Source organism: Ixodes scapularis, unplaced genomic scaffold, assembly GCF_016920785.2.
Source record: "Ixodes scapularis isolate PalLabHiFi unplaced genomic scaffold, ASM1692078v2 PGA_scaffold2__306_contigs__length_199485367, whole genome shotgun sequence".
Classification (NCBI taxonomy): Eukaryota; Metazoa; Arthropoda; class Arachnida; order Ixodida; family Ixodidae; genus Ixodes; species Ixodes scapularis.
The window spans coordinates 84,748,711-84,773,135 of NW_024609857.1; the positions used below are offsets into that span (position 1 = coordinate 84,748,711).

The window sequence follows — 24,425 nt, forward strand, 5'->3', positions numbered from 1 at the left end:
AAATCTTTAGACTTGCCACTGAAATCTGTCTTGGTCCTGCACCACTTTAAGCCAGGGCATTGTGGGTTCCTCTGCCGGGATTCAAGCCCTTTAAATGGAGCTACACATTTTGGGTTCTAACACTGTCTCCTTGGGTGGCCGATAGTGAAGCATTACTGACAGAGTTCCTGCACACGGGACTGACAGGGATGCAAACTGGAAGCACACATTGTATGCGTAAAATATAATACATTTTATTTGTTTGGAAAGTCAGTGTGCTGAGAGCAGTGTGCAGCATCACTGCAGCAACTTCTAAAACAAAAACAATTTATCGGCTAAGCTGGAGGCCCTTCCAAAAACACTGAATGCTCAAAGGAGGGATTCGATACCACGCCCATTTGGAACACGACACCAACTTATCTTACAGTGCTAGTTTTACGCTTGGGTCACAGCATCATGACAACGCAATCTTGGGCCCCGACGGCCGGGTGTGGACGCCCACGTCATAGCACACAGTCAAAAATGGCAGACAGGCTCTCGTGACTGTAGTCCGGAACCATGAAGTTGAAGTTCATCACATCAATATGGGGCCTCAGGAATGGCTGAAACATTGCACATGTGGCACATGCCTTGCAGAGAAACCCACCTCGTGAGGTTTGGCCCCCCTGAAACAAAAGAAACACTGGATTCTTGCATCTTTTCGTGCGACGCAGCATGCTATCCTAACCAGCTCCGAATACAAAAGAAGATTCCACTAAGTAGAAACAAATACAGAACTCCCACTCTGCACTGCTGCAATTACAACAACTCAACTGTGGAACTGGAATGCTGTACAACAGTGTTTCCCAAACTCTGATACCCTGCAACCCACCAAAATATAGAATATTTTGTCAAAAACACACAATACAGCGCTAAATCAGTGATGAGTAAGACCTGATGGTAGTGCTAATACAGCGCCGACTTAGCATTATCTCGGAACTCAGATGCATGTGCGAACTGGATTTTAATGTCCCGGTTGTTTTAGAGAGGCTAGATTCAGTACTGCTTATTTGGACAAGGCCAAAACTCTTTTTAATGTTGTTCAAAGACCTCCAAAACACCGTGCAAGTTTATCCGCTTCTTGCGCACCTTGTGCGCAAGAAGCCCGCCAAATGCACCTATGAGCCTTTCTTTCCCCCCAACCTCAACCAATGACAGTGCGCGCTTGGCTGCGTCGTCATAGCATATTTCCTGCATATTCTCTATGCTGATTTTTGGCTGGCGTACCCCCCCTGGTGTCCCGATCGGGCATGGGCGAATGGAGGATTTCGGGTCCGAATCGAATCGAAGCGAATAGCGATTTTGGACGAATAATTTTGAATCGAATTGTTGGAATAGCACAAGCAACAAATACCACAAGATATGTTTAAACTATAGTTTTATATTTGCCCTTATTTGGTATTAGAAGTACTGCAATTGTTAATTTCAAGTGTACTGAGTTTGGGAGCACGAAATGGTCAAAATAGTCAGAATCTCGCACCACCTGGCCGGAAATCTAAGCCAGAGCATTCGGAAAGGTCTCATAATTCGATCTTGTCGAATAATTCGAAATTGCCGAATACTTAAATTTGATTTGAAGCGAATGCCGAATAGAACAGAATTCGATGGGATCTTCGTAATACCCGAATATTCGTTCATCCCTAGTCCCGATGCATCAAAGATGCATTTTAGAATAGTACTCGCTCGCGGTATGAAAACCTGTACCAGAGGAACAGGCGTGGCCGCCCGTGCACTCACCACGGAGAAAGGCCGTCGCTGGAGGACCAACTTGCCCGACGGCTCAAAGGCCTCCTCGCAGCTGCAACACGTCAGCACCCCTCCTCCAGCCTCGAGGACGGCGCTGTCCCTGCTCTGCAGGAACTCATACTTCTCCTGGTACAGAGAGAACACGCAATGCAAAGAAAGTCGAATTTGAGAATTTTTTGTGCCAAACCAACAAAGAGCACCTGGCACGCCCCAGCAAAGAACTGAGGATTAATTTTAACCCCCTGGGAACCTTTTGACATGCAACCAAAATCTCGATTAGACGGCCCCTTCTCTGCAATAAGCCTTTGTCAGATTGTGGGTACCTCGCCTGGGAAAACTGCTGTCTGGGCATCCGTGGGTCGGAGCTTTGCCTCAGAGCCACCGAGGCGGAGCAAACGCAAGGAAAACAGAGGGACTGAGACTACCACAAAGCAAGGCCTAAAGCAGCGATTCTCAACAGCTGATGTTTCAGGAACCCCTTCTGGATCAGTAGATCTGATGAGTGGTACACCGGTAGGGGCAGAGGGAGGATTGTTGGACGATTACAATGACAAGAGGGGAAATAAAGAAAGCTATACGCATGCAAACTAATACTGAGCCTTTGAAACGAAATACAATCAACCCTACTTCCTTGGCGCTTGTGGTTTGGGGACAGCCAGCATCAATAAAATAAAAGTATTATAGCTTGGCTCGACTGATGGTAAAGGGCTTCGGAGACCCTAAGAAGGCCCCCAGGAACTCTGAAGTGTATGCAGACCCCCATTTGAGAATCACTGGCCTAAAGAGTGAAAAGGCTGTTGGTCTATGGTCAGGGTCACACTGCAGGTGGCATGGTATTTGCACTGCAAACTCAACCTACGAAAGTGCTGCATGGAAGTAGTGTAATATAATTTTATTTTAGGTGCACAGCAGAAATGGAGTTTACCTGGATAAACTGTCTCAACGAGTAGCCATGTCTTTGTAAGAGACAGATGAATGCCTCCTGTCTCAACATGCGGCAGGTCACTATTTCGAAGTACTGAGAACATACGTACGATAAAGATGAAGTATGTGCTTCTAAATTTAAGGACTTCAATGGGACCACTGTAATATTACTATCTTTAGCTGCACAGTTATGTCGAGCATAATCAATGAGCTTGGTCAAGAACCGCAAGTACTAGTGCAAGTGCAACGTGGACTGTGCAATGGCATTCCACCGGTAAACGGTCATGCAAACTCACTTGTGCCTGTAGAAGTAGGAAGTAGATTGCCCGTGACATACACAGCCTCTTCTTAGCTCTTGTCATGGCCACATAGAGCACGTTGTACTCCTGGATGGTCTCTGGAAAGCAGTGCGAGCATTTGCTGTTACCTAGCAAGGCCTCTGAAATTGACAGTGCTTCGTCGTATCTTACAGAATGACTGCAATATAACATTTCTATTTTCTCTCGTGGTTGTTGCCACAACAGTTGAATGTTAGTAGCATGATAAACATGTTTTGTTTCCTTCAAGTGGCACTGCTCCTTCCCAATTTTTAAAGCAGAATGCATTATACGGCTGGCACCCAGCCATATCCGGTTAGGTGCCAGCAACGGAAGCCGACACGCCAACTGCCAGTCGAACGCCGCTGACGCAGCGCTCGTTTCCTCACTGGTTGGACACCAGTACCAGCCGAACCTGTTCCAAGAGAGCCTCCGTGTTACTCCCGGCAGGGGTTAAACATCACATGTTCAGACATACAGCGGCACTCTCCGCCGTGAAACGAGCGCACCTCTGGCTTCCCCAGAGAAAAAGCAACAGGAGAGAGCAACAAAAAAGCAGAGAGAAAAAAAAAAGTGGACTCCTTTGCCGCAATGTGTTGAGGTAGTTCCGGGTGTTTCATTCTCTTTTCTCGCAAGCTGGTGCATGGCTCTGCTTAGCTCTGCTCAGAGCTGCCACGTTCCAATTGTTCTGTTTTCTGCACGCTCCGTCTACCGCCTCTCACATTCCAACAGGCTCTGAGAAAGTGACACCTACAAGTAAGTAAGTAAGACATCCACGGAGTACTCAAGCGCTTACTTCGCATGACCCAGGGCCGCTTTATGCCATCCAGTCTCCAGATGTGAACACAGTTTCTCCACACTTAACATTCTGTGTTACCACTGCCTTTGCCACGCTAGTAGGGCAAAGGGGCAAATTCTTTTGTGTTTCTTTCTGCAGCTCCTATAAAATACGGTATTAACCCTTTGTTGACCAGTGTTGCCTCCAGGCAACAAACCACATAATCATTTTTTTTTTTGTTCAACAGTTTCTGTTTCATCACATTTTTTTTTTATCTAGTGGTCTCGCAATAGTTTTGAAGATCAAAACTACAGCGCCATATGATGAAAAGGTACGCAAATAGTTGGCAGGGAAAAAGAAGTTTGGCACGCAAATGTGCGGCGAGCGAGAACAGAATTTCCCCAAATTTTCGGGCGAAAAATATTAATAACAGTTTTTCTCTTGTCATCAATATTTTGCAACAGGTGAACATTTATAGTATGCACTATCGTATGTGCAGATATTATATTATTGAGATTTCATAGTGACCCACAGATGTTACACAAGGTAACCACTTTTGCTTATGTTGCCCACAGGCAACAAAGCTGTGACTTGCAAGTTTACCTTATGAAATTCTTTTTTATTACAGCTCTGTCCTTTCATCTGAACTTGTTGAACATTAATATTTTAAAAATAAATGTTTTAAAGGGGAATATGGCCTCAGAATTGAAATCTTTTAGAAAAAAAAAAATTTTGTTTTTTAAAAATGATATGTTTTTGTTTACTAACTTCCATAGAATGGTTTCAGAAGCTTTCATTTATAAACATGCAGAATTTATCTTACAATAAATTATTTTCGACATGTGCGCAGCCTTCCAAGTCGGCAAGGAGCAAGTTTTTCGTGCTTCTTATTTAACGCTGCTTCATACTTGTTTAACATAGCCAGAACATCTCACCCTCATTGAAAGTGCCATTTACTCTAGATTTAGCCCATAGAAGCTTTCCAAGTTTAAAAGTATCAATGGCCAGGAGAATGCTATACATCCAAACAAAAAAATCCTGAAAATTTGGTATGAGCAATCTTATTGGTTGAGACCTGAAACAGGGTTTACGATACGTCCTGCCCAGTGACGTAATATAGTGCCATCTTCAGTAATACCCTTTCACGGTATCTTCCACTTCAAATCAGATTCTTGCTTTGTTGCAAAGGAATGCCTGCTACAAAAGTTAGCTTGCCTACAAGCAACACTAACCGGTAGCTATAGCCAGGGGAACAACAAAGTCTCAAAGAGGAAGGTGCTAACAATGTTCCAGGTGAATTTTGACAACCTCGGACTCATAGAAAAGAAAGATACCTGAAGTTGAAACTTCAAATGCATTTTTCTCAGTTTCACCTTTTGGCAGGAAATGTGGTATGAGGAAATGTATCATTTGACATTTTGAAAATGTTAAGATTTCATTCAGTGTGTCCTGGACTGAAATTTAACGAGAAACAAGTTAAGGTACTCATAATTTGAAAGAACTAAATTCTTCATGACAAAAACTGAAAATTTTAAAACGCAGAAATTTGTTTAAAATCTTTTGCTCTTTTTGGGTGTTGTAGTTTTTCTCTAGAATTGCATTTTCTGCAATACTTACCTCAACTTGCACTATGAGTATTCTACTTCACATTAAACAACACATTTTGTGGATTGCAATTATTATTTTGTTTAAACACATTTCCTAATAAAATAACTTTTTTCTGGAGTATAGTATGTTGTAGAATTGGCCTAGAAGACTGAAACTTTAGATGTCCTCGATCCTAATAAGGTTCAATTCACCCTGAAAGTTTGAATCAATTTGAGGGAATGGTTCAAAAGTCTACCTTTCCAAGTTATGAAAAGAAAAAAAAAAAGTTTTTAAACAGTCTGGTTGGGGCACGTGCGTCAAAAAAAAATAATTTTACGCAAAAAAAAGATTTTTTTAGAGCGATAGTGATGGTGTGAGATACGATTTAGCAAGTAGTCACCTCCTTTCCACTTGTTTTCTCTCTCGGCATTTCGGGCGCGTGGTGGAGAGATGGATCGGCTTCGCCTTCACGTTGAGGTGGAAAGAGGGAATTACCATCTCGTTGAGCGAATGACCATTCCGCGACGTCATGGACTTTGCGCGCAGAATTTCAAATAAATCTCTCGCTGTCAATATTGCGCCAAAAAAAGTTTTTTTTTGCATAAAATTTATTTTTCGATTTGAGTGTCCCAATTAGATTGCTTAAAGAAGTTTTTTTCTTTTCAGGGGCCCTTTAAACAATTTTTTTATATCTCGTCAATAAAGGGTTAACAGAGACTTACAACATTTTAAACTGACATGCTTGTATGCATGGTCTTTTACTACAGCTGTAGTTCCTTGTTGCCACTCTGTTGAGCTTCTCTAGTGCTTTACTAAACATGCTCGAAAAAGGAATAGAGTGCTTTAACAGATATTCTGCCAAAGAGGCATAATATGTATGAATTGCAGACACACACTTGAAGAGGTTGTAGCTGCTGCAAAGAAATATACTCCCATGGCCAAAAGATCAGGGAAATTAACAGACACTAGATGGGTATGCACGCAATGCACATCAGCATTAATTGGGTTAATCAGGTGGTGACTTGCACTGCCTAGTAATGCCTCAGGCAAATGGTATGGCAAAGGCCACCTATGTCGATCTACGCAGCACCCTCGGGCTTCATTGCACATCACCGTGCCAATCTCATTGGTTATTTTCTCTGGCTTAGCCATCATTTTTCAAGATTTCCTCGACACCTCACAGCTCTAGGATTTGCAGGTTGATACACACCCTGCTCATGAACGCTCGACACAGGAAGAGCTTGGCTGTCTAAGATTGTTTGAGGACTTCTTTCCTGTCGTCACTTACCCGCATTCAGGGACACCTTGTGGTTTCCCAGTGAGCAATTCCCAACAAAGAAGTCGTCTGCCAGCATCACCGTGTCGAACTCAAGACCCTTGGCCTTGTGGGCTGTGGTGAAGACAATGTCTGGCAAAGGGAAAAAAAACAAAAAAAAAACAGGCTTGAGATTTTTTTTTTTTTCTTTCGAGAGTTCTTTTTTAAGACAGTAGGAGATGACGATTGTCCCACGTTAGCTTCAGGTCACATTCAGTGACTGGACTACTACATAAAGGTGGGAACAGAACCAAACAGTTACTGCAAAATCCTTTATTTTTGCGGCTCCGACTTTTTACGAATTGGGAAAAAAAAGGATAAATTTGGTAACAATTACATTTCATAAATTCTAAAGGTTGGAATTTGCATCTCTGAAATTTGCATCTCTGGACAACATAGCAGCCAGCGCTGCTATGTTTTCCCAAGGGAGGATAAAAAGCCAGGAGGCGACATCCCTCTCAACTCCGATTTTCGGTATGAAGGGCCGTAGTGCATTCGCAATTGCATTAAAAACATGTTTTATTTATTTATTTATTACATTTATGAATGTCATTATTAAATATTATAAAAATGTCACATACAAAGCTTCTAAATTTAATCATTTTTGACATCACAAATAAAAAGAAGAGAGGAGGTGAGAAGAGAGAGAGAAAAATGTCAAAAATAAAAAGGAGCCCACAGGCAAACATTTGTTTTCCCGTGTTATGGTATTATTTTTGTGTGTCTATGACTACAACTTGCATTGTTTTAGACAACGACAAAAAAATACAACCTTTGGGGTGTCAGTGGCAGTGCAATGATTTTCAGACTCTGGCTAATTAACTGCGGGGATCAATCTGTGTCGCCTCTAAAATGATGAACAGAAAACCTTATTTTTTTTTTAGCGTGGTAGTTTTTATTTTAAAAAATGAAACAAACCAAAGGTCAAGGTGCCTCTCAACTCTCACGTCGTCTTTCAAGTGACATACTATGAAGGAACACCTGATTTCCCGTTGGCTTCTCTCTTCAGACCACAGCCGCCTTCTCAGTCATTGTCGACTTTTCTAGGAATAGGACCGTGAAAGGTCATAAAGAGGGATCGACGCAAGACGGTTCGCCACAAGGCTGATGGCGTGTAGCAGCGAAGGGGGACAGGTTTCGTCGACTTTCAAATGTCCCCCAGAGAAGTGTTACCCTAGTTCCCGTAAACACCACACGCAGCTGCAGATCAGCAAATAATTTGTTTTTTTCCTTTGTGATTACACAGCGGAATAGCAGTTTTTCGGGGCAGGGTGACAGATTTTTTTCACTTGTGCCTAGATAAACGATACAAATAATACAAAAACTGCAAATTCTTTCAACATTAAAATTGTTGCACTACCCCTTTAAGTTTGCAAATTTTCAATTAGGGGCTTGCAACCATTAAAAGGATGCTAAAGTGAATTTTGAGATTATCTTTTTACAGTGAAAATTCAATCTAATCACTGAGTAGAAAACTAAAAATTACAATTGTCTATAGACCTTTCCAGCAACAGTCTCGAACGAAGCGATTTACAGCGCGCGTCCCTGGTTTTGAGAGGGTAGGTCAGTGTTGCCCGACTGCGCTGAGCTGTGGAGTTTCTCGTCAGTGGGCTGTGGCAGCCTGCGTAGGCGCACTTCCGGATGCTGGTGGAGGCTAAATTGCCGTGTTCTATTTTTCTTTTGTGTTCTGGCGAATAGAATTTCTCGGCGTTTTTTTAAGAATGCATTGTACTATTTTTGGGAACAAAAACAAAGCAATGAAAGCTGTTTCGGTGAGTCCGTGAGCGACAGAACAAATGCAACTGGAATGTTCGTTCTATTTTATGTTGATCTCTTTACGGCACCATACACTTAGCCGTGTCAATCTATAAAGGTATTAACCGTCGAAAATATTTGACCACACACGATATTCCAACTGCATGCATATTCCCCACCCACAACATAAAAATCAACGAGTCTCATCAATCGAACAACATATATTGTACGTACCCCACGGTGCCGCGTTATCCGAACAGGACTTGAGAAAGGTCTCAAATAACACAGCATATCCAATAAAGTGTCGACGATAGTAACTTCACGACGATCGGACGGAATCCAGCGTGTTTTGGGCACATGTAGAAAGGAGCTGCTTTTTGCACAGCTTCAAAGCAAATGAACGAATGTTTCTCTTCCGTCCCCACACCCCGGACCCGACCCTATCAGCTATTTTTCGCGAAGACCCGGAACACAAGCCGGGAAGGCTTTTTGGAGACTATCTCAACGAAAATAATCCTCGAAAAACGTCGAACTGCCCGCGTCGCAGGCTGCTTGACGTTCGCTCTCTTCGTTCGTTTCTTACGAAGGCCGAGCAGGCTACGAGCCCTGGTAGTCCCTGGTTCTCACAGTGGAAGACAACACATAAAGGGTAAGCATCCTAAGCAGGCAAATAAAGTAAAAATTTCCAAGAAAAGCCGGCGAACTCCGAATGCACAATGCAGGTGGGGAGTCACGCTGACCGGGTTTCCACAGCTCAGGCAGGTGCCAGAAACTTCTGGCTGATAGGGGTTGCTCGATGCGCAAAATGGCGGCGGCCAGAGAGCTTTTTCTGGAAAGCTCTATAGCCCATTTTCTTATAAGAACATGATCAAATGTTGCAACTTTCCCCTTTTTCTAGGGTGTATCTCAGAAAGGGGGCATGTTGCAATGCTTGGTTGCATTTTTAATGAGCAAAAAGGCAAAGCACAATTGAAGTTTAGGGTCTACTAGGATGCTTAGAATGTATAACTTGAGTTTGCATCATAAAAAAAAAAAAGATACCTCAAAATTGATTTTAACACCTTTCGAAGGAGTTTAGAGCACCGTATTTGCATGAATATAATGCAAGTTTTTTTTCGTAATTACGTACTCCAATAGACCTTTCCAGCGGCAGTTTCGAACGAAGCGATTTACAGCGCGCGTCCCTGGTTTTGAGAATGTACGTCAGTGTTGCCCGACTGCGCTGAGCTGTGGAGTTTCTCGTCAGTGGGAAGTGGCAGGATGCGTAGGCGCAATTCCGGACGCTGGTGGCGGCTGAATTGCCGCGTTTTCTTTTTTATTTTGTGTTCTGTGGCGAACATAATTTATAGAGGTCTTTAAGAAAGCAGTGCTTTATTTTTGGGAACAAAAACGAAGAAATGAAAGCTGTTTTGCTGAGTCCGTGCGCGACAAAACAAATGCAACTGGAATGTTTGTTTCATTTTATGTTCATCGTTTTACGGCACCGTACACTCAGCCGTGTCAATCTATATAGGTCAAAATATTTTATCACACAGGATATCCGAACTGCATGGATATTCCCCACCTACAACATAAAATTCAATGAGTCTCATCAATCGAACAACATATATTGTACTTACCCCACGGTGCCGCGTTATCCGAACAGGATTTGAGAATGGTCTCAAATAACACAGCATATCCAATATACAGTGACGATAGTCACTTCACGACAATCGGACTGAATCCGGCGTGTTTTGGGGAACATGTAGAAGAGAGCAGCTTTTTTGCACAGCTTCAAAGCAAATGAATGAATGTTTCTCTTCCGTCCCCACACCCCGGACCCGACCCTATCAGCTATTTTTCGCGAAGACCCGGAACACAAGCCGGGAAGGCTTTTTGGAGATTATCTCAACGGAAATAATCCTCGAAAAACGTCGAACTGCCCGCGTCGCAGGCTGCTTGACGTTCGCTCTCTTCGTTCGTCTCTTACGAAGGCCGAGCAGGCTACGAGCCCTGGTAGTCCCTGGTTCTCACAGTGGAAGACAACACACAAAGGGTAAGCATCCTAAACAGGCGAATAAAGTAAAAACCTCCAAGAAAAGCCGGTGAACTGCGAATGCAAAATGCAGGTGGGGAGTCACGCTAACCGGGTTTCCACAGCTCAGGCGGGTGCCAGAAATTGCTGGCTGATAGGGGTCGCTCGGTTCGCAAAATGGCGGCGGCCAGAGCGCTCTTTTTGCAAAGGTCTATAGACAACTAGCGTTAAATTCGGAATCGAGTTCAGCCACCGGGCGCGCGAGTCTGGAGAAAGCCACCTTTCCGGCTCAGTGCAGGAAATCAGATGGGAAAAGAAGTGGGGGTGTGGGAGGGAATTTATTAGCTATTGGGGCACGTGAAGGGGCAAATAGAGAACATAAAAAAGCATTTTTATTGCTTTTGTGTTTGTACAACGCACGCCGCAAGACACGCTCCAAAAATGAAGCGTGCCACGGAAGAATGCGGGCACTGTCCAAGTCAAGCCAGGCCAAGTCAAGTCAACACGAGCCAAGCCAAGACCACCCATCGTGTTTATGCAATCGTGCAACAGGAGGTGTTTGTTTATGCGGAGGGACCAGAACAAAAATGAGTGTGGTCGTGTATCAGGTTCAGCCATCTTTGTTTTCTGCCTGCGCATTTCTTAGTTTCTGCTCCAGAGTGGTCTGGTGTTGTGCGTTGGTGATTCTGCTTTGTGCCTTGCTTTGGTTGTGGGCTGCCAAAGAGCTCACGCCAAAGAAAAAGGAACTACCAGACAAGCCGCGCGCGCCGCAGTGCTTCTGCTTATCTGCGTAGTCACCAAGTAGATTGTAAAGGGAAGGACCTAAGCAGTGAGGATGAGTGCAGTCAAAACATAAACTGATATTTCTTCGATTTCCATTGCCTTCTCACTTCTGCCATGCCCCCAAGTGCGGGAAATGTATGCAGCCTCGGCTCACGTTATAATAGTAATATATATATATTTTTTTTTTTTTTTTGCTTTTTGAGGGCATTAAAACTTGCCCTTGCGTTATAGTCGTGATCACGTTATATTCGTGCAAGTACGGTATATTTGTATACCATCAAATCGGGTCGAGCTCAGCTGCCGCAAAAACATTATCATCTTTGCTCTAAGCAAACTCTGCAATCCTTATGAACAACGCCTACATATCTACAAACACAGAGCCGATGCCTGCCTTTGCAGAAGTGACCTCGCAAAGCACGAGCCAGAGAATACCTTCTCACGCAAAGATGCCACCTCTGCCCAGCAATACTCAGCCTCACATTTTGCATGTACAGAATCAGCACATGTCGTACAAATTTTAAGAACTCATCTTCTCAAATTACTTTCGAACTGCCAGTGTCGCTTCTATGAAATCTAACCTTAACTTACCCGATCTTTCATTGCGTCGTAAACTATCTCGTCTTTGTCTCTTTCACAAGTTTTATCATTTCAATTCTCTACTTAGTGACTCTCTCTTTCTGCCATCATCGTACATTTCTTCCCGCAGCGACCATCAGTTCAAGGTTGGCGTCCCAAGCAGCCGCACCAATTTGCACTTCCACTCGTTCATTCCCAAAACCTGCACAGACTGGAACCACCTCCCCGCCTCCATCACTTCAATCACTGACACAGACCGTTTCAAAAGTGCCGTTTGCAACCATTTTTTGTAATCCCCCTGCTGTGTTTATGTTCATGTTGTATTTTTTTTTTTTTTTTTGCTTCACCACTTTTTTTTGTAATGCTTCGGCCTTGAGAGTAAATAAATGAAATGAAATGAAAAGGCAGAACAGATGCCATGCCACAATGAAGCTGGAGCTTCAGATATGGTAAAACGGGACAACAAACAATCCCACAGCAGAGAGCAACTCGAAAAACTGGACACAGCATTGCCAGAAAGTCGCAAAGGCATCGCAATAACGTAATCTCACGAAGGATGAAATGGATCATCTGGTTCCCCGCAACCAGCCTTTGTTTCACGGCCCCCTCAAACCCCTCCCTCTCCCTTCTCTCCCACCACACAAAAAACGTCACCTGGCTGACAGACGAAGTGTAGCCTGCAGTTAAAGGTAGTAACCGGTAACATTCGTCCGAGACATAGCCTGAGCGGTCTCTGGGTTGGGCTTACTCGCCAGCTTGTCGTTGCCGCTGCACTTCATCTCCAGGGTCCGCACGTACTGGGGAACCGCGTGCACGTGCTCCTCCACAAAGAGGATCCTCGCAAGCAGCTCCACGTCCTCTGCATTGCGCGCGTAGCTCCGCAGTCGGGCAAAGCTGTCAAACCGCCTTACAAAGGCATCCTTGATGGAGGAAACATCTGGGAGGGAATGGTTTGAAATCACCTATGAAACCTGGGGATTCAAGAGGCCCCCAACGCCCTCAGTATCGACAGAGTGGTGCAACTACCATTTCTCACTTTTGTGTTTTATGTTTTGATTAATTTAAACACTGAGTTCCAGATTTATTATCTTTAACTGAAGTCTGGAGAAAAATTGTCTTTTTCCCCCGCGATTTGTGGCTAAAAAGATTTGTAGATTAGTCTTATGATGTGAAATATAAAAAAGGCTGCATTTCCTGCTTATGAAATTTTGCCACTAAAAACCCAAGATCTTTTGACTCCAAACTGTTATGGGAATAGTTGTAAGCTCCTTCGTCATATCTTCTATATTACCAAACAAAACCTTTATTATGCCATCATACGCTAGAATCCCAATTATGCGTCCCCAGTTTATGCGACGTCTCATATTTTATGATGGTTTAGTGCAGCCCCAGCGAACTCCCCGTAGAAACAATGTATTAGGGGTTGGGACTATACAAGACACATAATCACATGCCCCCGACATCATGCAACGACCCGGGCACGTCGCCAAAAACCAAGTTGACATAATGGGAACATAAAACTGCATCAGTGGACGTATTCTTCTCCTTCCCCGATTGGCTGTCCGTTCTTCGTTAAAGCACCTTCACCAATGTGCCTTTGGTTGCCCTTTTGCCTCGCAGCTTCCTTCTAAACGCACCTTCCACCTTTCTTCGCTTTCTGGTGACATGTCCCGCTTTGCCATTCTTTATTTCTCTCCTTTTCGTTTTGTTTTTTGTTTTAGAGTGCAGCTTTTAGGCGTTTGTTTCCGGCTTGAGCAACGTCGCCATCGGCATAACCGCGTGCGTTGCATTATGCGTATAATTTTTTTTATTTATTTATTTTATTTTAAGAATACTGTCAGCCTTCACTAGAAGGCTATTACAGGAGAGGTAACAACAATATATATACAGTCATATAAAAAATTTGAACTCTATACATATGTATGTAATAGTAGAAAACTGTTATACAATTTTTAATTGAAGACAATGTGAACCATATCGCCACACTTTGTAAAAAGAAGAGAAATAGAAAAAAAGGAAAAACGCCCTTTTTATTTATTGCTGGGTAAATATCTTTTCTAAAGAAGACTCGAATTGGGACATATTTGCAGAATTAATGACATAATCTGGGAGTTGGTTCCAGTCTTCAATTGTTTGCACAAAGAATGAATATTTAAAAATGTCTATCCTACTATTATACGGTTGGATTGTTTTATTGTGATTTAATCTGCGTGATCGTCTATGTGTCTCTTTTAAATATAGTTCAGGTTCAATGTTTAAGTGATTGTTATACAACGCAAATAAGAACTTTAGCCGCACTATTCTCCGTCTAGTTTCTAATGATTGAAGTCCACACTGGCTAAGCATTTCAGTCACAGAGTCTGTTCGTTTTTATTTATTAAGAATGAAACGTGCAGCCTGCCTTTGAATTTTTTCTGGTCTATTGATGCCTACTTTTTTGTTTGGACTCCATACAATGCTGGCGTACTCTAAAATAGGACGGATCATTGTCTTATAAGCTGTGATTTTGGCATTACTAGTTGCATGTTTTAACTTTCGTTTAAGGAAGCACAAACTTCGATAGGCAGAGGAGTAGACATTATCTATATGGGTGCGCCATTGCAAATCGTGTGAGATCACCACACCAAGGTACTTAACCCCTTGCCTACTCATTTTTTTTCTTTAAAGATCATACAGAAAGCTTTATTTAAATCAAGCAATTTGCGTCAAAATAAAGAAAAACGTTTCCTTGGCTTTCAGGCGTAGTCTCGTGCTCTATACCAGGACTTCTGGTCGTCTCCTCTTCTTCAATAGTTCTTCACAGTATGATAGAAATCGAGAGATTAGCAGAAACCTCACATAGGACATCGTTTTGCCGAAAATTGGGGTCTCCACTATGGACCTCTTGGACCAGTTCATTTTGGCTGTGTTTTTTCACTTGTGTCATAATGATGCGCGAGGCAAAGTATGCCTTTATCTCATCCGGAGTGGTGTCAAACCATTGCTCGTCATAGCATTTCTTGGGACGATCCTCGTCGCCCATCTCTTGTTCGGCGTAGCGATTTGTCTCAGCAGAGACAGACGCCCAAAAATCATGACTTGCAAACACAGAAAAGGTCGACAAGGCGCTTGTCTTCTCACCAAGACTGCGTTGAACCCTTGCTGACACACCTGGGGTTTCTACAAAGGTGAACTGAGCAGGCTGATTGTCCCTCTTCTCCCAGTTCCACTGACGTGGAGACGCCGAAGTCGATGAAATGCTTCCAGGATTCGCATCGTTTTCAACACTTTTCTCACTGTCCGTTGAACTCTCATCGGATTGCGAGTAATCGGAAAGGCAGCAGGATTCGTCGTCAGAAATACTGGCGCATTCATCACTTTCAAAAAGAACTCTTTGTATATCTTCGTCTGCCAAAGCAGACCTCCGCGCCGAAGACATGTTTTTGGCGCGCTTGCTTACAATAGCGCTCTTATTTTTTGTCAATGGAGCGCCCTCTCTCTGTCAAAAGGCAAAGCAAACAAGAAAAGAACCCAAGGTAAACAGGAGCAACAGGGGTAGTGCTGCCATCTGCCGCAGAGCTCACAAAACAAGCTCTGAAACCGAAACACGAGTCACACTCGTGGTCGGGTTTTATGGTCCGTAAATGGCGGCACGAGTGACACTCGTTATTAGTAGGCAAGGGGTTAAAACTGTTTACAACACTCAAATTAACATTGCCTATATTATAACAAAATTTCAAAACGCTTTTTTTGTTCGTTATATGGATATATGTCGACTTATGAAAATTTATTTGCATTTGCCAGTTTTCACACCATTGCCTTAGATTTTCCAGGTTCCTATTAAGAGCTAATTGATCATTAGTATTGTTTATCACAGAGTAAAGAAGGCAATCATCTGCAAAAAGTTTTAGTTTTACTGGTTCTGCAATGTGCGTAGCTATATCATTTATATATATCAAAAACAATTATGGACCTAAGACTGAGCCCTGCGGGACTCCTGAGGTTACAGATAGACGTGGAGATGTTTCCATTTATCTCAACTTTTTTATTTATCCATTTGATTTTTCCATTTATCTCAACTTTTTGCAAGCGGGCGTAACTGCATGTTGCATTATGGGAACATTTCCCCACTAAATTTAGCAGAAAAATTTTTGCTACATTTTTTTGCTAAATTAAGTGGGGAATGTTTCCCGCTAAACTTGGCGGGAAAATTTTTCCACTAACATTAGCGGGGAAATTTATTTTGTTAAATATAGCGGGAAAATTTCCCGCTAAATTTAGCAGTAACCTTTCACCACTAAATTTAGCTGAAAAAATTCCCCTCTAAATTTAGCGGAAAAATTTCCCCGCTAGATTTGGCGGAACAATTTCCTGCCAAAATTTGCAAAACTTTTCCGCTAATGGGGAGGAGAGGAGCGGAGGGTAAGGGGAGGGGGGAAGCGACATACCCTCCCCTACCCTCCTCCTCCTCAAGAGCTCCGCTCCCTTTTGGCGTTGCAGAGAATTGTAAATGTTTTTCTCTTTGTTTTAGAAGTTCTTGATGTGCTTTTGGAGGACAAAAGAGGCAACAACTATTGGCTTATTCTCTACTTACAATTTCCCCAAGCTCCACAGTTCACGCGCTCTTTAATGACAATGTGTCGTACACACATGGATGCAAATGCAAAGTGGTATGTCTCAGAATGTGCGAGTAAATGTTGCAAATGAACGCCGACGATGACAGAGACAAAAGGTACAATCATGATCGTCGCAGTGCTGGCAGTGTTTAGAACATCAGAACTCCACACTTACTATTACTCAAATAATTGTGCGTGAAGTGTAACTGGAGCCCTGTAGGTATATACCGTAATATCCCGAGTCATCGCCCATCCCCGAGCCATCGCCCACCCCATTTTTTGGGCCAATATCGATTTCCGAAAAAACACCGAGTCATCGCCCACCCCTTCGAATACTCCAGCGCGGACTCTGCGATCCGCGAACACTCATCCTACCCGAATGACGCGGCCGCGGACCTTACAGTTCGAGGACGTCCGTGACAAAGTAAAACAAAGGAGGGAAAGACACTTCTTTTTGTTTACCTCCGTGAGCGACCCCAAAGTGGTCGTGTATCCGTGCGAAAAGAAAACGATGGAGATAACAAAATAAGAGTTTGTTAATGTAAGCCCGGAGTGTTAGGTCAAAGTCTGTCTCCGCCGAAGTAAGGTCACCGCGAACCTGCTCCTTCTTCCCGCCCGTCGCGACCGCGGTTGTGCAATATTTTAGGCAAAGCCAACACGTAAATAAAGCTTTGCTGGAACGCCCTACACAGACGTTTGCAGAGCGTCCCAACCGTGCATTGATAGCCCGCCGTGCACGGACGCACGTATGTACGCACCAAACAAGAAAGTTGCGCAAGAGCTTGCAATTGACAAGGCGCCCGACTTGGCCCGACGCCAAAGTATTTGCCAACGCGACCGCCGGCTTTCCCGCTTTCCCAGCATTGCTCTTGGTCGCTTCTTTGGTCCGCTCGCTCGTTGCGCCTGGTCGGTTTTTCTATTTTCTTGTAGACTTTTCTTTCTTTTTTTTTTTACTAACTAGGAGAACATAGTGGTGACATTCTTTCACGGAACAAACGTTCGCGCTATATGCAGATCGGCGGTGTTTCTAGCGCGTATGCAAGCAACGGACTTCGCTATAGTAAAATATTCTTTCGTGAGCATTTTTTTCTATAAAACAATGAAACTAAATCGAGTTTTGAGTTTGATGTATCTCTTGTGCATCAGCGCTAGATACGCAGAGAAAAATATGCGGTTTTTTCCGCTTTTTTTCAAGTGTTTGTGCTCACCCACCGAGACATGGCCCACCCCACTTTTTTAATGAATTTCAGGTGGTAGGGAGGTGGGCGATGACTCGGCATATTACGGTAGGACTGATTTACATTCACCGGACAAGAAAAAGTATTAACTAGGGTATACTGGGTCTGGGGCACGGACCTTCGGGCTTGTGACACAGCTTGTAGATGTCCAGTATCTGCTGGAAACCATAGCCCGCAATGCCCTGTCAATAGACCACAGTAGTACACGGGTTATCTCACTGCAGCAGTTGTCAATGGTCCGCAGTGATCCAATTCTGAGCCATGCTCTTCAAATTTTCTCTCTTTGATGAAAGGCTGAAGGAAGCAAACGAACAAGGGTACTGGGTGGTACTCGGCAAACACAACCACCCTGGGAAGACATAGCGGAAAAACAAGGGAAATTCACTAAGCGTATGTCATTAAAAAGCAAGGGGTGCCAATAAGTGTATCAGTGAGCTGTCTGTGGCACTGTTAGATAAGGAAGTGTTATTTTTAGAGAGAGAGTGGGGTGGCTGGAAGTGACATGTTTTTATTGAAGTAAATTAAGTCACTGTGCTTCTAATAAACCTTCAGTTGCGAGTGCGCTCTGTGTTGTCGTTACCTCCTCCACTTTGTCCCTGTCCTTCAGCGCTTCTATCCAGTCATGAACCAAAAAGCCCAACTTAAAGTTTTGTTGGAACAGGGGTACACTTACGTTCCTGTGCAAAACTCACTGCTGCCCCCTCACTTGCTTTCGTGCACGTACCACTGCAGTTTCCTACACCGTGGGTTTTGAAACTGGCTTCCTCAGAGTACCGTCAAGGATACCCCTAGCTCCACACTTTCCTCGACCGTCCCTTCTCCTAGGTAAGGTGGTTTTCTGATTTAGGCACTACCTTAGCAGACCCAAGCCACTCACTGATGCATAACTATGTGCCAAACACTTCCTAGTGTTCGCTAGAAGCATTCTTTTGGGTGGAGCATTCTTTTGGGTTGAGCACAACTTAAGCGTGCTGAGACATGCACTAATCTGCAACTATGAGTTAAATGCACCCCCTCCTTAATTCCCTAGTGCGTGGGACTTATTTACTAAAGCTTGTAAGCCTCTGAACTCAGAAAATCAATGTATCTTCGCACTCGGAGTAGAGTTCCAAGATCAAAACGTTGGAGCCTCCCTACCCTTTCGTAATGCTTTCACCGCTTTAATGTGCCATACACGAATGCCAAGAGCCAAAGCTATACCTTAAAGCTTCTGGCTTCACTCTTAAGGTAGACTCAAAAAGACCAGGGTGCAGCCAGCAATGAACCATCATCAGTCGTCAAATGGCGGTCACACTTCGAAGCATGTGCAAGAACGACGCAGGGAAGGGCGGGAAGACCCACCCCAATGAAGGCACCGTTGACATGAGACAGTCCCATCCTCCTGTATTGCTCGTTGCAGACAATCTCCACGGCCTGATTAAAGAGGGTCAAGTTGGACCTGGCGATGACCGCCACCTGACCCGAAATGCTGCCGTCCACCTTCCCTGGTGGAAAGGAGGAAATGGCGTCAACGATCCGCACCCTCGCAAACATAATGCCAAGGCGGCGTGTACCGCTACTGACACAGGGAATGCCTCACCTGGTTCTGCACTGCCCACTATGGTCTTGTTGCTGATGCCTTTGAGGGTTTCCAAGGCACATGAAGCTATGTATCCAATCTCTGGGCCAAATCTGAAAGACTGGTGGCAGTTGGAACGAGTAAAATGTACAGCTAATGACAGTATTTTTTTCTTCTCTAACACTCTTAAAACAAAAAAAAAAACAAAAACAAATCTCCACGAAGTATTCTGAAAAAAGGAAAAAAAAAAAGCTGCCATAACTACTACACGAATTTTGATAGAATCCCTCCGCTGCAATTAAGTTAACGAGATCACTGAAAAGGTCTGAGTGAGCCACATCAAATTTTGCCTCAATAAGAGCAAAACTTTTCTCAAATGTTTGCAAGCCATTGCCTGGCAATGTACAGTTTTAAAAACAATGATTGAATAGTAAATGATGAAACAGCTCCGTGAAATTCAGCCTCAATATGGCTTTAAATTTCCAAATATGTTCACAAGCCCTTGCATGGCAATGTTCGTTGTTGGACAGTGATCTGACGGCAAACGCTAAAATAAAGTTCACCTTGAGTACTGCAGCAGAACTCTGGATGTGAACATGCCTGTCTGTACCTTAGTGAGGTAGAATGTATGGGTCCCCGGCACAGAGGACAGTGCGTCGATGGCTCTCCGGAAGGCGTAAATCTGCTGGTTGGGGTCTCCTACCAAGATCTTTGGACAGCTCTGGGCCAGGATGAAATCCAGCATGGCTGAAATACACACCTCCTTGTCAGTTATCTAGAAAATGCCAATATTTGCATGTAAATCGTGAACCCAAAGATTTATTCATTAGTATTATTTCATGTAGAGAGCCAGCAATTAGCTCCAAAGCTAGGATGACATGCAAAAAACAAGAACACGCAGAAAAAGTAAAAGCAATGCAAGACACATATGGTAATTCCTCAACGAACAAGTGCAGAACTTCACCACCAGAAAAAGTAACATGTCCGTTAAGTTGACAATGAAGTCATGAAGTAAGTTCCAATTGCCCATAGTATACTGGGTGATTTTTTTTTTATTTCAAACAGATTTATCACAAAAAAACTTCGTAAAAGATGCACTAATACGGTAGGTGAGTTATACGGCCAGGGGGACATTATGTGGGTGGCTAATCTTTGCGATCAGTCGTCTAATTAATTAAAATTCGTTAATTAACTTTTTAATTAGTAAAAATAGACATATAGTTCCAATTAGAAACTTGGAGAGCGTCATTGAAAACCACTAAATTAACTCTTTTGAGAACAACTTGAAGCTCGCGGAAAACTCAGGGGGGCAACAAAGTTACTACTCGTGAAGCAGGCACAAAGGTAGCAGCGGCCGAACGCGATAATGACCTAATCATCCGCGTTCCGCTGCTGCTAGCTTTGCGCCTGCTTCACGAGTTGGAACTTCGGCGCACTCCCGAGTTTCCACCCAAGCTTCAAGTCATTTTAAAAAGAGTTGATTTAGTGGTTTTCAATGACACTCTAAGTTTCTAGTTGAAACCATATGTCTCTTTTCAGTAATTAAAAAGTTAATTAACGAATTATAATAATTAGCCGACTTATTGCAAACATTAGCCACCCACATAATGTCCCCCTGGCTTTATAACTGACCTGCACAAAATGCATTACTGCATCTTTTACAGATTTTTGTAATAATCTATTCAAACTAAAAAAATCACCTTGTATAAAAAAAGAAACGATGCCTTAACTTTTTCTGGATCACGCCCACCAAAGATTGATCACACGTAATCAATGAGTTGCAAGCTCCATTTTCTGCGAGTCACCGTTTCATGCGTGAAAATGAACGGCAACGGCTGGTGAGCCTTTACCAGAAGAGACAACAATATTAGTGAAAATAAGCATTTTCTTCGATTTGAGTCACCACTTGACGCCAGCTTTGCATGAAAGTGTGTGTCCCATATTTGCAACGCCTCGATTTTAACTTTTAAAATGACGGTTTTTCATGTTCGGACACATGCAAACGTTTAGGAAGATGGGAGAGTAAGGAATGTTGGATGTGCAATGTTAAGCATGATAGTACTGTGTTTAGTTTTATGCGGATAGATGAAAACTGCAAAATAATGCTGATTAGAAAGCAATGCGCACAGTAAGTAATTTACTTCTTGGGCCGGGGTTGCGGTGACATCAGAACGATATCGAGTTCTGATTGACTTTAATCAGAAGGATAGTGGGTAGACCTCAATGCTATAGTCGGATGCAACCTAAGAACAATCTTTTAGCTCCACCCACAAGCGCATTGCGCCCATCTGAAGTGCCTCCGCCGTCGAGAAAGTAGTTCGCTAGCAACGTTGCTTTTTCTTCCTCCAGGAAACCTGTCTTAAACTACTACAATATTTATTTAATTCATTCAGGACATTTAAATAAGTTAGAATACGTTTTTGTCAACGAAATAGCTGTTTAGTAAAGAAAGAAAGAAATTCATGTCCAATGTACCGTCTTCCCAATTCATTTTCTGTCCAAGATACTGTCTAACATACCGTCTAACATACCTCTCAGCAGTGCTCAGCCTCGCGCCCGCTTCGAAATTTTCGTTGGCGATAGCGTCGCTGGATTCTCACGTTGTCGCGCAAAAACTGCTGCAAACGCAAGCCGATACCATCAAGATTTCGTGGCGTAACCTCGGGCACGTAAAACACGGTGCAAAAAAGCAGAATAATTGTCACGAGAAACTATAGCATCGCGTTGCTAAGGCCAGCAGCCATGTTGAGCTTTTTTTTTTTTTTAAAAAGGATCGCGATTGGTCCACAGAATTGTGACGTCATGAAAACAATTGGCTGGCGTTTCTCGGCGTAGGATTACATGTTCCTCTGAGAGGCATTCCCGGTTTTTTCTTAGCTTGCAACCGACTATAGATGCCGGGCACAAACTACTTGCGAGTCACAAACAAGATTGCTATAATTGCGCTTTATAGTACTTGTCAGTCAATGCTGCAACTACCTCATAGCATCACTGGAAAGATCAAATGAAGTCACGTTATCCAGAATGTACCACATCATTCGTCAGTTGAGCAGTGGCATCTATTCCAAGCAGATCTTTTGTTCTTGAGGCAAAAAATATTGAAGAGAACCACACTCACAAAGGCTGAAAAACACACAGTTACCATGTCGCCTACTCTGCACCTCGCTGTAACCACTGGTAGTACCACACTGTACTATGGTAACTGCACAACCGCACGGCATCAATTTGCAACCCATGGCAACATCGCATTCTCGCACGTGCGCAGACATTTACCAAATTTTTGAAGAACCTTTGCCGAACTTTTTTTCAAAAGTTTGGCATGTACCGAACTTTGCCGAATCTGAAGTTTGGCAGATTCAGTCCATCACTAGCTAGAATAGACACTAGTTTCAGTTTCTGTGTAGTTATTTTCTGCGCCCGTGATGGCGATTTATTATAACCAAACACGCAACCAAGAAAGAGTGCTCCGCGCTGCAAACATGGCGTCCGCTTCCTTGGAAGCGTTTGAAGTCTCGTGATTCGAGGGCGTCTGCAGTTGGTTTGGTCGCTGATACTAGCAGGAGTTAGTAGCGAGATGATGTCATATCATTAGATTCTAATTGAAATAAGCCTGGAACATCGACGACTGTGCGTCGGTAAGGCTTGCTTTGGTTTCAGTTTTAGTTTTCATGTTCTTTGACGGTCATGCGTGAAAGTCCGGCTGTTTTATTCTCGTTGTCAACGCATCTGGTGGTTAGATGAGACACTCTAGTTTCAGTTTAGTTCTATTTTTTCCCACCAGATGGCAATTCATCATAATCAAATGTGCAAATATGCCTCTGCAAGCTCCAAACAGAAACAGCATTAAAACCACTGTGGACGGGCAAATTTCACCACCTTTCTTCTATGGACGATTTGGGCCCTAGCCTGCTCTGCCCCCTATGCAGAGTGCCATCGACGTGTCCTCCCATCATTTGGGACTGCCCAGAGCACTCCGCACAACTAAATCCAATTCCAGCGAGCTACGGCTTACGGGTTACGCGGATTGGACACGCTCTCACCCCACAAAGCATCCGTTCACCGGAAACACATTATTGACCCGTTGCTTGCATCCGTGCGGGCAGTGACCCTTCCCTTGTATATGCAACACTCTCTCTCTCTCTTTCTATATCTTTCTTTCTGTCTTATCTCCCCCTCCCCACTCCACCGTTTCAGATGACTACAGTCAAGTGACACGGCGGCTAATTTCAGTATCATGTAAATTAAACGTTTTAAAAACAACCGACAAGGAAGAGCGCTCCTCGCCCGGCGTGCCTCCTCAGAAGCGTCTGAGGTCTTGCGATTCAAACATGTCTGAGGTCTTGCAATTTGATCGCGCCTGCGGTCGATTTTGTTGATGACCCTAACACGAGTGAGCGGGAAAATGACGCTGGACCATTTATCAAATCGGCCCAGAACATCGGAGACTGTACATGGGTAAGGCTTGTTTTGGTTATGGTGTTAATGTTCCTTGTTGGTGTTGCGTGCAAGTTTGGACGATTTTAGCTTGTTGTCAATGCATCTGGTTAGTAGATCAGACTCTAGTTTGAGTTTCTGTATACAGTCCCCGACTGATTTTTCGGACGCTGAAAATTAGGCCTTGTTCGTTGTTTTCGACATCGACGATGAACCGTGACTTACCCAATTGAAATACAGTGCAATCCACTTATAACGATAATGAGAAAACCCGAAAATGGAATCGTTATAACCAATTATTGTTGTATCTGGAAGGTACAGGCCCGCGTCCACTCTCCCATTTTGAGTGTGCGCGGGCTCTCCTCCTCTCCCCGTAAATGGAAAGAGGAGGAGAGCCCGCGCACACTCAAAATGGGAGAGGGGACGCGGGCCTGTACCTTCCACTGCATTGCCAAGAAAAGTTGTCGCGGAGTATAGAAACCGATTGTTTCTAACTATAAACTCTATAAGCTGATAGTTATAAGCGGTATATCGTTACATGTGGTGTCGTTATAAATGGATTGCACTGTAGTATGTATTAACAACCAATTTTTCAAACAGTTTGCAGTCCGAAAGTTAGATTTTTCGGACTAAAATAGCTACGACTCGAGTGGCGGCCATCGAATGGCGGCCGCCAAGAGGCTGCCATCTTGGATCCTTCACTGGCTTGACCGTGGGCTTGGCCTGATGTTTCAGATGGATTGGATAGGTTTGACAGCACTATTTTCGTGCAGCTGAACTAGCCGCT

The 24,425-nt window shown here is 43.6% G+C and overlaps 1 protein-coding gene across 3 annotated transcripts in view; it reads right to left on the reverse strand.

The window, feature by feature from the left end:
* Positions 1-208: 208 nt before the first annotated feature.
* LOC8033846 (F-box DNA helicase 1) overlaps positions 209-24,425 on the reverse strand; it is a 62,194-nt gene continuing 37,977 nt past the window's right edge. For 2 of the 3 annotated variants that reach the window (XM_042291938.1, XM_029966944.4), the window contains 9 exons: positions 19,815-19,951; positions 19,226-19,325; positions 18,988-19,130; positions 17,765-17,828; positions 12,562-12,750; positions 6,659-6,778; positions 2,985-3,085; positions 1,756-1,890; positions 209-644 (listed from right to left, as the gene is read on the reverse strand). In XM_042291938.1, the coding sequence (XP_042147872.1) occupies positions 483-644; positions 1,756-1,890; positions 2,985-3,085; positions 6,659-6,778; positions 12,562-12,750; positions 17,765-17,828; positions 18,988-19,130; positions 19,226-19,325; positions 19,815-19,951 (1,151 nt within the window). In that variant the 3' untranslated portion in view covers positions 209-482. Of the gene's footprint in view, positions 645-1,755; positions 1,891-2,984; positions 3,086-6,658; positions 6,779-12,561; positions 12,751-17,764; positions 17,829-18,987; positions 19,131-19,225; positions 19,326-19,814; positions 19,952-24,425 lie in introns of those variants that run through there. The other variant, XR_006077986.1, reaches the window with a different exon arrangement.